At 58.2% G+C, this 12090-nt stretch overlaps 2 protein-coding genes across 4 annotated transcripts in view; both read right to left on the bottom strand.

Moving 5' to 3' along the window:
• The window catches only part of LOC139604939 (zinc finger protein 551-like), a 179888-nt gene that overhangs the window by 12240 nt on the left and 155558 nt on the right, over nucleotides 1–12090 (bottom strand). Inside the window, exon 1 of one of the 3 annotated variants that reach the window (XM_071456281.1) lies at nucleotides 793–936. The exons of the other annotated variants lie outside the window; for them this stretch is intronic. The gene's annotated coding sequence lies outside the window, so the exon portion shown is untranslated. Of the gene's footprint in view, nucleotides 1–792; nucleotides 937–12090 lie in introns of those variants that run through there. 3 annotated transcript variants of the gene reach the window in all.
• Nucleotides 4376–12090, bottom strand: part of LOC139604900 (class II histocompatibility antigen, B-L beta chain-like) — a 42782-nt gene continuing 35067 nt past the window's right edge. Inside the window, exons 2-5 of the mRNA XM_071456204.1 lie at nucleotides 7354–7628; nucleotides 5871–6155; nucleotides 5056–5297; nucleotides 4376–4591 (exon numbers count right to left, since the gene is read on the bottom strand). Of these exons, the coding sequence (XP_071312305.1) occupies nucleotides 4376–4591; nucleotides 5056–5297; nucleotides 5871–6155; nucleotides 7354–7525 (915 nt within the window). The 5' untranslated portion in view covers nucleotides 7526–7628. The remainder of the gene's footprint in view (nucleotides 4592–5055; nucleotides 5298–5870; nucleotides 6156–7353; nucleotides 7629–12090) is intronic.

Here is a 12090-nt window from a genome sequence, read left to right as displayed (position 1 = left end):
GACAGGGAATGAGGGCACTGAGAATAATCCCAAAACCAAAGAAAAATCAGAAAGAAAAAAAAAAAAAAAAAAGGAAGAGAAAAGAAAAAGAAAAAAAATTCACTGAGTGAATCTGCCTGGAGGTTGGGTCAGGGACTCGTAGATAAGGAAGTGAGAAACCATCAGTTTCAGTAAATGTCACTAATTAACACGGACTGCTGCTTAGACAAAGTCCCGCTAAATTCCTGAACTTCCAGAAGAACAAAGACTTAAGAGAGCCGTGAATATCGGCTGTTCTACAAAAGTGGGGGTGCACATTAACGAGGACATGCAGTTGGCAGATGTGGAAGTCTGAACCTTCCAAGTACTTCAGCCAGTGGGCAAAAGGAGAGGGAGATGAGGCCGGGAAAATGAGGATAAAAAGGAGGCTGCGAACTACAGCAATGGCAGAGAGCGCACGGCAAATGCGCCACGGCCTCTCCCTCTGCTCAGCAATAAAGTCACTTGTACAGGACTCCTCTGTCTCCTCTGGGCACAGAAACCTCCGGCCACGTCAATTTCCCCGCACAGCCCCGGGCACGGGGCAGCCGCCTCTGTCCCAGCCACAGCAACCGGGCCGAGCCAGCGCTGCTCCGGCAGCGGCTCCTGCCGAGGCAGCGGCCGCAAGGAGACCGCGGGCAGCCGCTCCCGCAGCGCCCTCACGCCAGTGGCAACACGCGCCGGACACGGCACAACGAACCCGCCTGAGCCCCCTGCCGCCCCCGAGGCCCGCAGCGAGCCCCGAGCCCCCGCACAACCCAGCGCGCCTCCCACCTGCGCTGCGGCCGCCTCCCAGCTCCGCCGCCGCCGCCTCACCGCGCTCCGGCCGCTGCCGCCACTCCCGGGCCCGCACACACGCTCCGCCAATGGCGCCACTGCCGAGCCACGGCCGCCCTCAGGCCGCCACCGGGCCCCTGCCCCGCCCCAATCCCACCAATCAGCGCGCCAGAACCACGACTGACGGCACCGTCGCCCAATCGCAGCCAGGGGCGGGCTCTGCACACGGCACAGCCTCGCCCCGCGCTCTCAGGGCCCCCGGGCTGCGTGAGGGCAGAGCCGGAGATGAGGAACAGCCCTGGAACGGGCCCGGGCCCGAGGGGATTGAACTGAAAACACAAAACAAACTTCTCCGCACCTCCCGCCACGGCTTTCCCGGCACTGCGGGTCCGGTGGCTCCGGCTCAGCGGGAAGCCCTGGAGCCTCACTTCTCCTACCCCTAATCAGGAGCAGCAGTGCATCGCTTTGATTTCCCCCAAAAAGGGAAAACTGCCCCAAATCCCTGTGGATGAGTGGGCGAGGGGAGAGATTTCTGACAGAAAACTCCAAAACCTCAGAGCAGGATAATGAGAAGTAAGTGAAGAGCCTTAAATCCAGCCTTCCCCCACGCCTCCCTCCTTCCAGCTGCACCTCCTACCCCGGCAGTGCCGGAGACAGGGAATGGGGCCGTGCTCACTTCATGCCCCGGGGCTTCTCCCTCTGCTCAGGGACAGGAGTCGTTCCCCTGCTGCACCCTGGGCTCTCTCCCACCGGAGACTTCTCCAGGAACTTCTCCAAGCTGAGTCCATCCCACGGGGCACAGCCCCCCTCCAAGTGCTGCAGCGTGGGTCACTGTGCCCCGGGGTCAGTCCTGCCAGGACAGGCTGCTCCAGCGGGGCCCCTCTGGCCACGGGGGCACAGCCTCCTCTCAGGCATCCCCGTGCTCCAGCGTGGCTGCTCCGGGGGCTGCAGGGGGATCTCTGCATCCCCATGGATCTGCAGGGGGATCTCTGCATTCCCATGGATCTGCAGGATGATCTCTGCATCTGGCACCGCCGTTTTTGGAGGCACCAGGAACAGGGTGAGCTCTGCCTGAAGCTCTTCTCACATTCCCCACACCCTTCCCGGCACAGGGAGGCTTTTACCTCCTCACAGCTCCCCGGGCTGGGTTTGCAGCCCCTCCTCGTGTGGGATCTCTGGGGCTTCTCCTCCCCACTGGATTCCTGTGCCGTGGAGCCGTTCCAAATGGCCTCTTCCACGAGGTTCTGTGGCAGGGATTTGTTCTCCCTGGTCTCTGTCCGCAGCCCAGTGCCTGGGGGAGGAAGGACAAGGAGAGGAAGAGACAGGGAGAAGGGAAAATGAAAAGGCAGGAGGAGAGGAAGGAACAAGAAGGAACAAGTGAGGAAGGAGATGGGAAAGGAACGTGGATGGATGAAGGACAGAATGAGGAGAAGAAGGAGGGAGGACAAGGAGAAGATGGGATTTGCCTCCATGCCAGAGGGAAGGGGAAGGAGATCCCCCCAGTCCATCCCTGGCAGGATGGCGTTGGCAGTGAGGCTGTCCTGCAGCGATGCTGGGCTGGGAGATGGAGCAGCAGGGAGGGGAAAGGGGCAGTGATTCCTCCTGCCCTGCCTGGCTGTCCCAGTCTGGAGCATCCTGGCGCTGCCGAGGCCCTTGGAGCGTCCGGCACTCAGGAGCCCGGAGCTCACGGCTGCTTTATAAAGCTGACAAAGTCGGCAGGATGGGTCTGGGTATGATCTCAGCAAACTGGGTTTATTGGTACAGGAACAGGGGACAGAGCTGAACAGGGTCCAGGGACAAAGACAGGGAGCAAGCTGAGGGCACAGGGGGTTTTTATATGGGGTAGTGAGGGTGGAGCTGAGGGTCAGGGTCCAATGGATATGGGGGAAATGGGGCAAAGGAGGGGTTAAGGGTCGGGACAGCTAATAGGGAAACAGGGGCAGAGGAATGCAGTAAACTGGGGCCAATGGAGGGACAGAGAGGGAGAACATTCTAGGGACTAACCAGAGATGGGTAACAAGGGGTGAACTAGGGTAATTAGGGCAACAGGCCAATGGGGTAACAGAACTTTCCATAAATCAGCATGTGCCTGCAAAGATCTGTGGGAGAAGCAAGCTTCTCACCATAACCTTGAAATCTGTTCTTCTTACTGGGGACCAGTCCTCCATGGGTGGGAGATTGAGACTCCCATGGGCCTCCACACCAGTGCATCTTCCTTTTCCTCGCAGCCTCCTTCTCCTCCATTCAGACAAAGTTTAGGATTGACAAATCCTGGCTTTGGGGGAAGAACAAGGGGTGAGCACCTTGGGTTTTGTGAGAAATGAGCCTCACTCTTTAGAATTTCTGAAAGTTTAGTAAGGAATAATAAGGGACAAATCAGTAACAGCGCTGGGTGTTGGCGATGGCCAGAGGCACACCGGTTAACCACAGCAACTCTTCTTGTCTAGTTTTTCCATTGTATTGTTCACATACATATTCATAATGATTGTACATATTCAAACATTTCTTTGAACTCGTTTACATGTTCCAGGAATTCTTTAGGTTGGTTTGACCCCCAACTCGCCTTTTTAGAGCACGTGCAGGAATCGTGGATTGCTGTTCTGAGGGTTGTGTGTCACTGCCTCACAAGGGCCCCTGTTCTGTGGTTTCAGCAGGTGACAGTTATTGACAGTGGAAGGGTCAGTGGCAGGGGCCTCATCACATCCCTTCCTTAAATGTTATCTGACCAGGCAGATGCTTTTAGCTATTTCCACAAGTACTTTAAATGAACATTAGCTCTTTCAGAAATATCTCTGAGTTATTATTGTCAGTTAGTTACAAAACTAAATCATTCATTATTATTTCACAACTACAGCTACTTCTGCAAAAGTTAACATTTTAATGCACAACACATGGCATCCACTTGAATATTTTGCAAAAGCCAAAACTATAATGTATGTTTTTCACACTGTCCACAAACTCAAATATCATCCATAAATGATGTTCTGAGGATATGAGCTACACAGGGGCCAGGGCATTGGCCACAAAAAGCTGACAAATTATACTGTAGCAAAAGCAGTGAAAAGTGATTACAAACTGTACTCTATCAAAATTGTTGTGATTAAGAATAATTTGTAGAAGTCAATACATAATAGCAAAAGCCAACACTACCTAGTTATTTATAACAAACCCAGGGCAGGTTTTTCCCTTGCATGGAGCACCTGGGCCTTCCCCGGGCCCCTTCTGCCCTCCTGCAGAGCCGGTGGCATTTTCCAGCACACACAGTTTGTAACCAAGAGCCGGGTGCAGCCGAGAAGGCTCCAAGCGCCTCCTTCCAGGCTGACTCTGCAGGTGCCGAGGCTGCTCTGGGCTCTGCCAGGGCTCTGCTGGGGCTCAGCTCTGGGCCAGGCTGGGCCCGCTCTCCCCTCACATTGCTCCGGGCAGCTGAGTCACGGCGGGAGAGGGAAGGGACACGTCAGGGGAGTTGAGGTTTGAGAGAGTTTGTATTCCAAAAACTGCCATAACAAACAGGCTGTCCTAACTACCATAACTAACTAGCAGTGCTAACTACCATAACTAACTAGCAGTGCCAACTCTATAACTAACTAGTTGTCCTAACTACTTTAACTGAAAGCTGTCCTTTGATGAGGGAGGGGTCGATGCCCGTGGATCCCGCCGTGCCCCGGTGCGGGATGAGCTCCGTGCCCCGCTCCAGGTCCAGCCCCCGTTGGAGGATCCACGCTGGATAATCCCGGGTGACCCCCAGGGTCAGAGCCCCCGCGTTGGGAACACACCTGGCTGGGGGCTCCACATCTTCCTGGCTCCCCCCGTGGACACCTCGGTGAAGGCCGGAGGATCTCCGCTGCTTCTCTGGTTTCTGCTCCTCTCCTCATCTCCCCATCCTCTTCCTCCCGCCTCTCCTCCCCCGGTTCAATGGCTCCTCCAGCTCCTCCTCGTTCCTCATCCCGCCTCCTTCCCCTCTTCTCTCTCACGTCCCCCGCCCCTTCCACCTCCCCCTCCTCCCGCTCCCCCCGGGCCCAGCCCCCACCCTTTGTCCCCCTCCCTTTGCCCAAATCCGTCCCATCACCGCCCCCCCCAAACCCCTCCCCATCGCCCCCCAATAAACGGCCCCGGGGCCAACTGGGAAGCTTTATTGGGAGCACTGGGAGCAGGCACTGGGCGCGGGCAGAGCGCGCCAGCAGGGCTGGGGGGGACACGGGACCCCCCAAAAATCAGCGGAGCGGGGACGGAGCGGGGGGTCCCGGCCGGGCCCGAGCCCACGGGGAGGGGCTGCGGCCGCCGCCGGCTCAGGAGCTCTGTGGGCAGAGAAAAGGGGGTGACACCGGGCTGGGGGCCCCGGCGGGAGCGCACACGCTCCGCCACGGCCGGGACGCCACCCCCGGCACCCGCCCTGACCTTCTTGCACACGTAGAAGCCGAGCCCCAGCGCCAGGAAGACGAAGCCCAAGACGAAGCCCCCGATGCCCGTCAGCATCTTGCTGCGGGCGGCGTCCGGCGGCATCTCTGGGGGGTCCGCAGGGCTCAGCACCCCCAAAACCTCTCAGGGACACCCCCAGCCCCTCCCAGCGCCCTCCTGGGGCCCCCAGCCCAGCCAGGAGCCCCTGAAACCTCCCCCCGATCCCTTTTTGTCCTGGCCAGGAGCCACCAAAGCCCCTCCCGTCCCTCTGAGGATCCCACAGCCCCCTCCCAGTTGCCCCCAGCGGCCCAGGAGCCCCAAAGCCTCTCGCAGTCCCTTGGCAGCCCCAGCAGGACTCAGCCAGAGCCCTCCCAGTCTGTGCCCAGCACAACCGAGCTCATGGCGAGCCCCGCTTGGCCATGGCCGATCTCCTTCCAGCGCCTCCGGGCTCACTGCGATCCCTCCCAGTCACACCCAGCACCCCCAAACTCCCTCCCAGTGCCCACCAGGAACCCCCTCATCCCCATCCCACCCTCCCCAGCATCCCCCAAACCCCTTCCCAGCCCTTGCCCAGCCCCCAGGGCCTCTCCCAGTCCCAGCCCGGCTCTCTCCAGCTCCCTCCCAGTGGCTCCCAGCATAGCCCAGTGGCTCTGCCAGCGCCCCCAGGGGCTCCCCCGTACCCCAGTGCCGGCTCAGGGGCTGCTCCAGGCTGACGTGCTCCACCTGGCAGCTGTAGGTGAGCCCGCGCCGGGGCGGGGTTTCCAGCAGCACCAGCAGCTGGTAGGTCCAGTCCCCGTTGGGGACCACGTCGGTGGCCACCACGTGCTCCGAGAGCTCCTGCTGGCCCTGGAACCACCTCACCTGGATGGCAGCAGGGTAGAAATCCATCACGGAGCAGAGCAGGCGGCCGGGGCCGGGCTGGGAGCTCGAGGGGGGCACCAGTGAGATGGACACGTTGGGGGGCACTGGGAGAGAGAGAGAGAGAGAGCGGGGACACACTGGGTTAGCTGGGGGGCACTGGGAGAGAGAGGGGAGGGCTGGGTTAGGGTTAGAGGGGGTGGAGAGGGACTGGGAGGGAATGGGAATCGACTGGGAGAGAGTTGGGTGGCCCTGAGCGAGATGGGAGGGGCTGGGGGGTACTGGGAGAGAGGGTAGAGGTCCAGGAGTGAACTGGAAATGAACTGGAAATAGACTGGTATTGAATTGGAGGAGCTGGGTGGGACTGGAAAGGACTGAGAGGGATTGCGAATCGACTGGGATGGACTGGGAGGGACTGAGAATGGATTGGGAGGGACTTGGTGGGACCGTGAGAGATTATGAGGGAATGGGAGGGACTGGGATGAAATGGGAGCGAGTGGGGAGTGACTGGGATTGGATTGGGAATGGACTAGGAATAGACTGGTTGGGACTGGGGAGGGATTGTGAGGGAATGGGAGGAACTGGAAATGGACTGAGATGGGCGAGGAATATACTGGGAGGCACTGGGTGTAGACTGGGAGGGAGTTGGGTGCCACTGAGAGAGGTGGGAAGGGATGGGGGGCACTGGAAGAGAGGGTAGAGGTCTGAGACTGAACTGGGAATAGACTTGGAGAGTCTGGGTGGGACTGGGAAGGATTGGGAATGAACTGGGATAGACTGGGAGGGACTGGGATTTATAGGGTTGGCACTGAGAGAGTTGGGGCGGAAAGGGGCAAAGTGTGAGAGAGGGTGGAGGTGTGAGAGTGAACTGGGAAAAGAGTGGAAATGGACTGGGATAGACTGGGGAGGAATTGGAGATGGTCTTGGAGGGACTGGGATGGCACTGGGAGGGATTTTGGTGGCATTGGCCGGAACTGGGAATGAAGAGCGCGGCACTGCGAGGCCGAGTTCTGCGCAAAGCCCTCGGCGCTGCGGATCTGCCTGGCAACAGATGAGTCATCAGAGACACGCGATCTGATTGGCTAAGAAGCGTCAGCTTTACGCGTCGCTGAAATGAACGCGCGGGGGGGCACTGGGAGGGACTGGGATGGACTGGGAGGGACTGGGGGGGGGGGGGACAGGAGGACCCGGGGATGGGCCCAAGGAGGGCTGAGGACTCTGGGGCGATTCCCAGGGAGGTTTTGAGGGGCTCCAGGGTCATTGGCAGGGCAGGGCCCGAGGGGACACGCTCTGCCCCGCGCTCACCTCGGCGCTCCACGGTGGTGAACTGAGAATAAAGATCGTAGTTCTGCCGGCAGTACATGTCCACCTGAGCCCGTCTGTACTCCAGTTCAGCCGCGTCGATGTTCAAGCGCTTGGCATTCATCTCCCCAAGGAGGGTGAAGCCCACGAAGTGCCCCACGTCGCTGTCAAACATCACGACCTATTCCCGGTTGTAGATTCCCCTCGCCAAGTACCTCACCTTCTCCGTGCACTCGGAGTGAAGTGGCACTCGCCCTGTAGCATGTACTGGAACACCCCTGTGAGTGCAGGACACAGCTCAGTGGTGCCCCCTCAGCACCCCCCAGCAGCACCCCCAGAGCTCCGGGACCCACCCCGGATCCCCACTCCGCACCCCCTGTGCCCCACCGCCGCCACGGGACCCTCCTGCCCGCGCTGCCGCTTCCTCTTTGCCGCCCTTCGCCCATTTGCCCTTCCACACCCTCTCCCCTCCCACCTCCGGCCAGTCCCAAATCACTTTTGGGGTCCTATTTCCGCATTTCCCCCAAAATTCCCCAATCCCCGACCCCCTCCCGCTCAGTTTTGGGGTTCTCCCTCTCCTTTTCCCCCTTCCCCAGCCCTCCCTCCCCTCCTCCCACCCCTCAGCCCCTCCCGCTCTCCCTTTGGGGGTTCCCCTCCTCCTCCCCCTCCATTCCGGGCTCCCCCCTTCGCCCCCTTTTCCCCCTTCTCCCACCCTGTCCCAGCGCCTCCCGACCCCCGCTCACCCGAGAGCTCCGCGCCCGCAGCCGGGGGGGCTCCCAGCACCACCAGTGCCACCAGTAGGGCCCCAGCTGCCGCCCATCGCCCCATGGCCGGGGCCGGGCAGGGAGCAGCAGCCCCAAAGCAGCCGCGCTGCGCTGGCAGCACCAGTCCGGAGCAGGGCGGGCTCGGCAGCGCCGCGCGCTCTCATTGGCTGCCGCCACTTTTGGGCAGCGATCGGCCACGGGCTCTGCCCGGCAACCGATGACGCAATACAACGCTCCGAGATCTCATTGGCTGCAACGCCTCCTGCCTGCGCTGCCATTGGCTGAGGCCTTTCCGGGACGCTGCAGCCCCGGGCTGGGGGTTTTTTGGGGAGGGGGAACCTTGGGGCTCTGGGCAGGTGGGAGCTCAGGTGAGCCCAGCAATGCGTGCCCAGGGGCGCGGGATCTCAGCGGTGCCCGTGGCGAGCGGTGACGCTGGCCCGATGCCAGGCACCCCCAGAGCAGCTCTGTCCCTGCCCCCGCAGCCGCACAGGGCCAGAAAATGGAACCGAGGGTTCCTGGCTGGGGACAAGGACCGGGAGAGATCCCTCAGCAAATCCCGCACGGGCACAACAGACCCGGCCTGGGCACGCGGAGGGAATTTATTACCAACCAAATCACAGCAGCACAAAGAGAAGGGAAAGAAAGCTCTCCAACACCTTGCCCCCACCCTTCCTTCCCCCCAACCTGCAGCGTTTTGGGGAGATGATGAAGAAGCTGCAGCATTTTGGGAAGAGGATGGAGAAGCTCCCTCTGCTTGGGAAGAGGACAATGAACCTCCCTCCGCTGTGGGATCCTGGGCTGAACATTCTGACAGCAGCACAGCCCTGCAGCCAGAGGGGAGAGGGGAGTGGTGCCTGATGCAGCTGAGTACGTCTGCTCTGTTCCTGGGTGCTGTGTGTGTGTCTGGGCATCAGCTGCACCCAGTGTTGCTCTGCAGCTGAATGTCACTGAGCCATTTATTGTCCTTCCCCAGCTGACACCAAGGGGCTCACAGCCCCAGGGAGTGGGGCTGCTTCTGGCTCTGCTGCAAGGCAGGGTCTCACTCTGGGAGGGAGCGTCTTCCACCTGGTTTCTTTCAGGGAACACCGTGAGCGAGGAGGAGCCTGCTGAGAAATACCTGGAAGTGGAGCAGATTGGCCAAGGGTAAGTGCACGGCAGCTGCTGCTGCACAAGCAGGGCCGGGTGTTGTGCTGGTGCAGGATCAAGTGAGAAGTCAGGAGAGCTCCAAGCACCTTCAGACACTGGGCTACCATCCTGCTGTCTCTCAGTCCTGATCAGAATTGATAACTGTGGTCAGAAGGCGCCGTCAAAGGCCCCTGAGAGTGGCAGTGTCCTGCCTGCAGCAAGGAGCAGGACCTGGAAGATCTTCTGTCCCTGGAACTGGATTGACTAAAAGAGCAACTCACCATCTGGTGACTGTCAGAAAACAGTTCTCAACAAGATTTCTTTCAAATATTTTCCTTCAAAAAATATCCACTGGTCAGGATTATCAACCTAATGGTTTAGAAACAGAAACCAGAGATGAACTAATAAGTGCTCTATTCTAGCACAGGTAGCACACCCCATCCATTCAGTAACAGACACAGAGCTGATGCACTCTGGGGGAAAATGCATCACCTGCCTGATGGCAGGGCCCTTGTGGAACCTGCAGGTCTTAGGCAGGAAATGGAAAAGGATGAAATGCATTCTTTGCCAGGTCTTTTGACACCCATTTCTCACCTCAGGTTTTCAACTAAAGCAATTCAGCGTGGACATTGGGATTTGCTCCAGGCCAATTCCTTCATGTTGGGTCTCAGTTTTCTCCTGCACACCTTGCATGGCAGAGGGCTGGTGGCTGCTGTGCTGTTGTTGGAAGGGTCGATGCACCCAGGTGTTTGTGAATGCTGCAGGCAGCAGAGATCTCCTGTCTGGGCTGGCTTTCCCTGCCAGGGCCTAAAGCGCTGCTTCTTTCTTCTCTGCTGTTTTGTCTCCAGGGCTTTTGGAACCGTTTATAAAGGACTCGACAGGGCCACTGGAGGAGAGGTCAGTGCCAACACGCCCAGCACGCCTGGCAGCTCTCCAGGGCTTTCCCCTCTGCTGGGAGCTGTGGCTGCAGCTTTGGGGGCCAGCAGAGCTTTCCTGCCCAGGCTGCTCCTCTGAAGGCAGAGCAGTGTCAGCCTGCAGAGCACAGCTGGGACAGACTTGGTCCTTCTGAAGCGCCAAAGGAATGCAAGGAGGGCAGCGGTGTCTGTCAGAGCAGGACATGCTGGCTTGGCCTTCATATCTAAAAGTGTGAATGCATCAGCTGCTGGAGACTGAGGCCCAGTTGATCTTCATCCCAGCCTCAGACAGGAACATTATTTAGCTCTTATTAGCTAAAATATAACACTATTATTTCCATCCGGCCTTTCATTTTCAAAGGGTACCTCAAGGCCTAATTAGGGAGAGATCCTGCTTGGGCTCAGTTTGGGGTTTTAGTCCCACTTCAGCTGTTCACAGAGAGAGAGGGAGAGAAATGAGGAGATGGATGTCCAGAGCAAAGCTCTCTCCTAATCCTGCAGTTGTGTTTGGGTCTGGTGTCAGTGACAGCCTGTGACAGGGATCACCTGAGCAATGGGTGTGCGTGTCTGCTTTGTTCTGCAATCCCAAACAGAGCAGCTGGATCTGAAATCATGACCAAATCCCATAGAATTGCTAAGGGGTTCCTGGCTGTTTTGCTCTGTTTTGATAGAACCAGAATTACCTCCTGCTTGCAAAATGGGTTTGAATAATAATAATGAGCGTGTTGAGGCCATTTGAGAAGACTGTAGGTGCAGAGAATGTTGTTAGAGCTTTGAGGCTGACAGCTGAGGGACCATTTCTGCAGAGCTTGCAAGGCCAAATGTCTCTGGCCATGTGTCCTGTAAGCAGCCCCCAGCTGGCAGAGCAATGGGCTGTGGGAATGGCCCTTGCTGAGCTCTGGTGTCCCATCCCAAGGCAGTTTGGCACAGCCCGGCTCCGTCGCTCCACAAAGACTCGCTCCGTGTTTGCTGTGGCCTCCTGCCACAGACTCCTCCAGTTCAAGGCTGCAATGTCCCTTCAGGTGGCCATCAAGAAAATGAGTCTCAGAGGGCAGGACAGGGAACGAGCTGTGAATGAGATCCTGCTCCTGAAGGACAAGAAGAGCCCCAACATTGTCGACTCTTTGGACAGGTGAGTGATTCAGCTCTGATCCCGAGCCCGGGCCCTGCGTTAACCTTTCCTGGCATCCCGAGTCTGTAGCCTGTTTTGAAAATGCCTGACCCAGCCACATCTTCCCAAACCAACAGCCTGGCAGTTCATCCCACCATGTGCTTTGGTTGCTTTGCTTTGGTTTTTCCTTCAAGTTGACCCCATTGGCTTTGTCTCCCAACAAGTGCTGATAAACCACAGCAGAAATTATTTCCCTTGGCTTCTTCTTCCCAGCCCTTTTCCATTGCTACAGATGCCAGGAAGATCGGGTTCTTGTTTCCAGAAATGCCTCATTTGCCCATTTTTCACTGGCCTTGCCTGTTTCTGAAGGGACTTTCTGAAAGGTTTTCTGACTGCTTTTGTCCCAAGTGCTGCACGGCCTCCTCCCCTGGCTAACCCTGGCAGTTGTGTTGCCTTGTTCTGAAGGGAATGGTGGAACTGATGAGTTCAGAAGCTGAACCAGCTGGGGCCAAGGGTTGTGGTTCCACATTGATCTGGGCTGTTGCTAAACTGCATTTTTCACCTGCCTGCCATCCAAGGCCTCTCCTTTCTCGAAGGTGTCTCCTTCCCCTTTAGACTGTGCAGATTCCAAGGGCTGTGCAGCCTGGCAGGAATGTCTCTCCATCTGATTCTGTCCTCACTGACAAGTGACCTGGAAACAAAACTCCACTCCAGGCTTTTCCATGGGGGAATTGAGCTCTGCACATTCATCTCCATGCCATTGCTTTCCTCTTCCAGCTTCCTTGTTGATGGAGATCTCTGGCTGGTGATGGAATACATGGATGGA

This window comes from Agelaius tricolor, unplaced genomic scaffold (assembly GCF_023055355.1).
Source record: "Agelaius tricolor isolate 1412-34295 unplaced genomic scaffold, bAgeTri1.0.p SCAF_57, whole genome shotgun sequence".
NCBI classification, from domain to species: Eukaryota; Metazoa; Chordata; class Aves; order Passeriformes; family Icteridae; genus Agelaius; species Agelaius tricolor.
The sequence above is the reverse complement of the archived record's forward strand: the minus strand, read 5'-3'. Positions and strand labels throughout refer to the sequence as shown.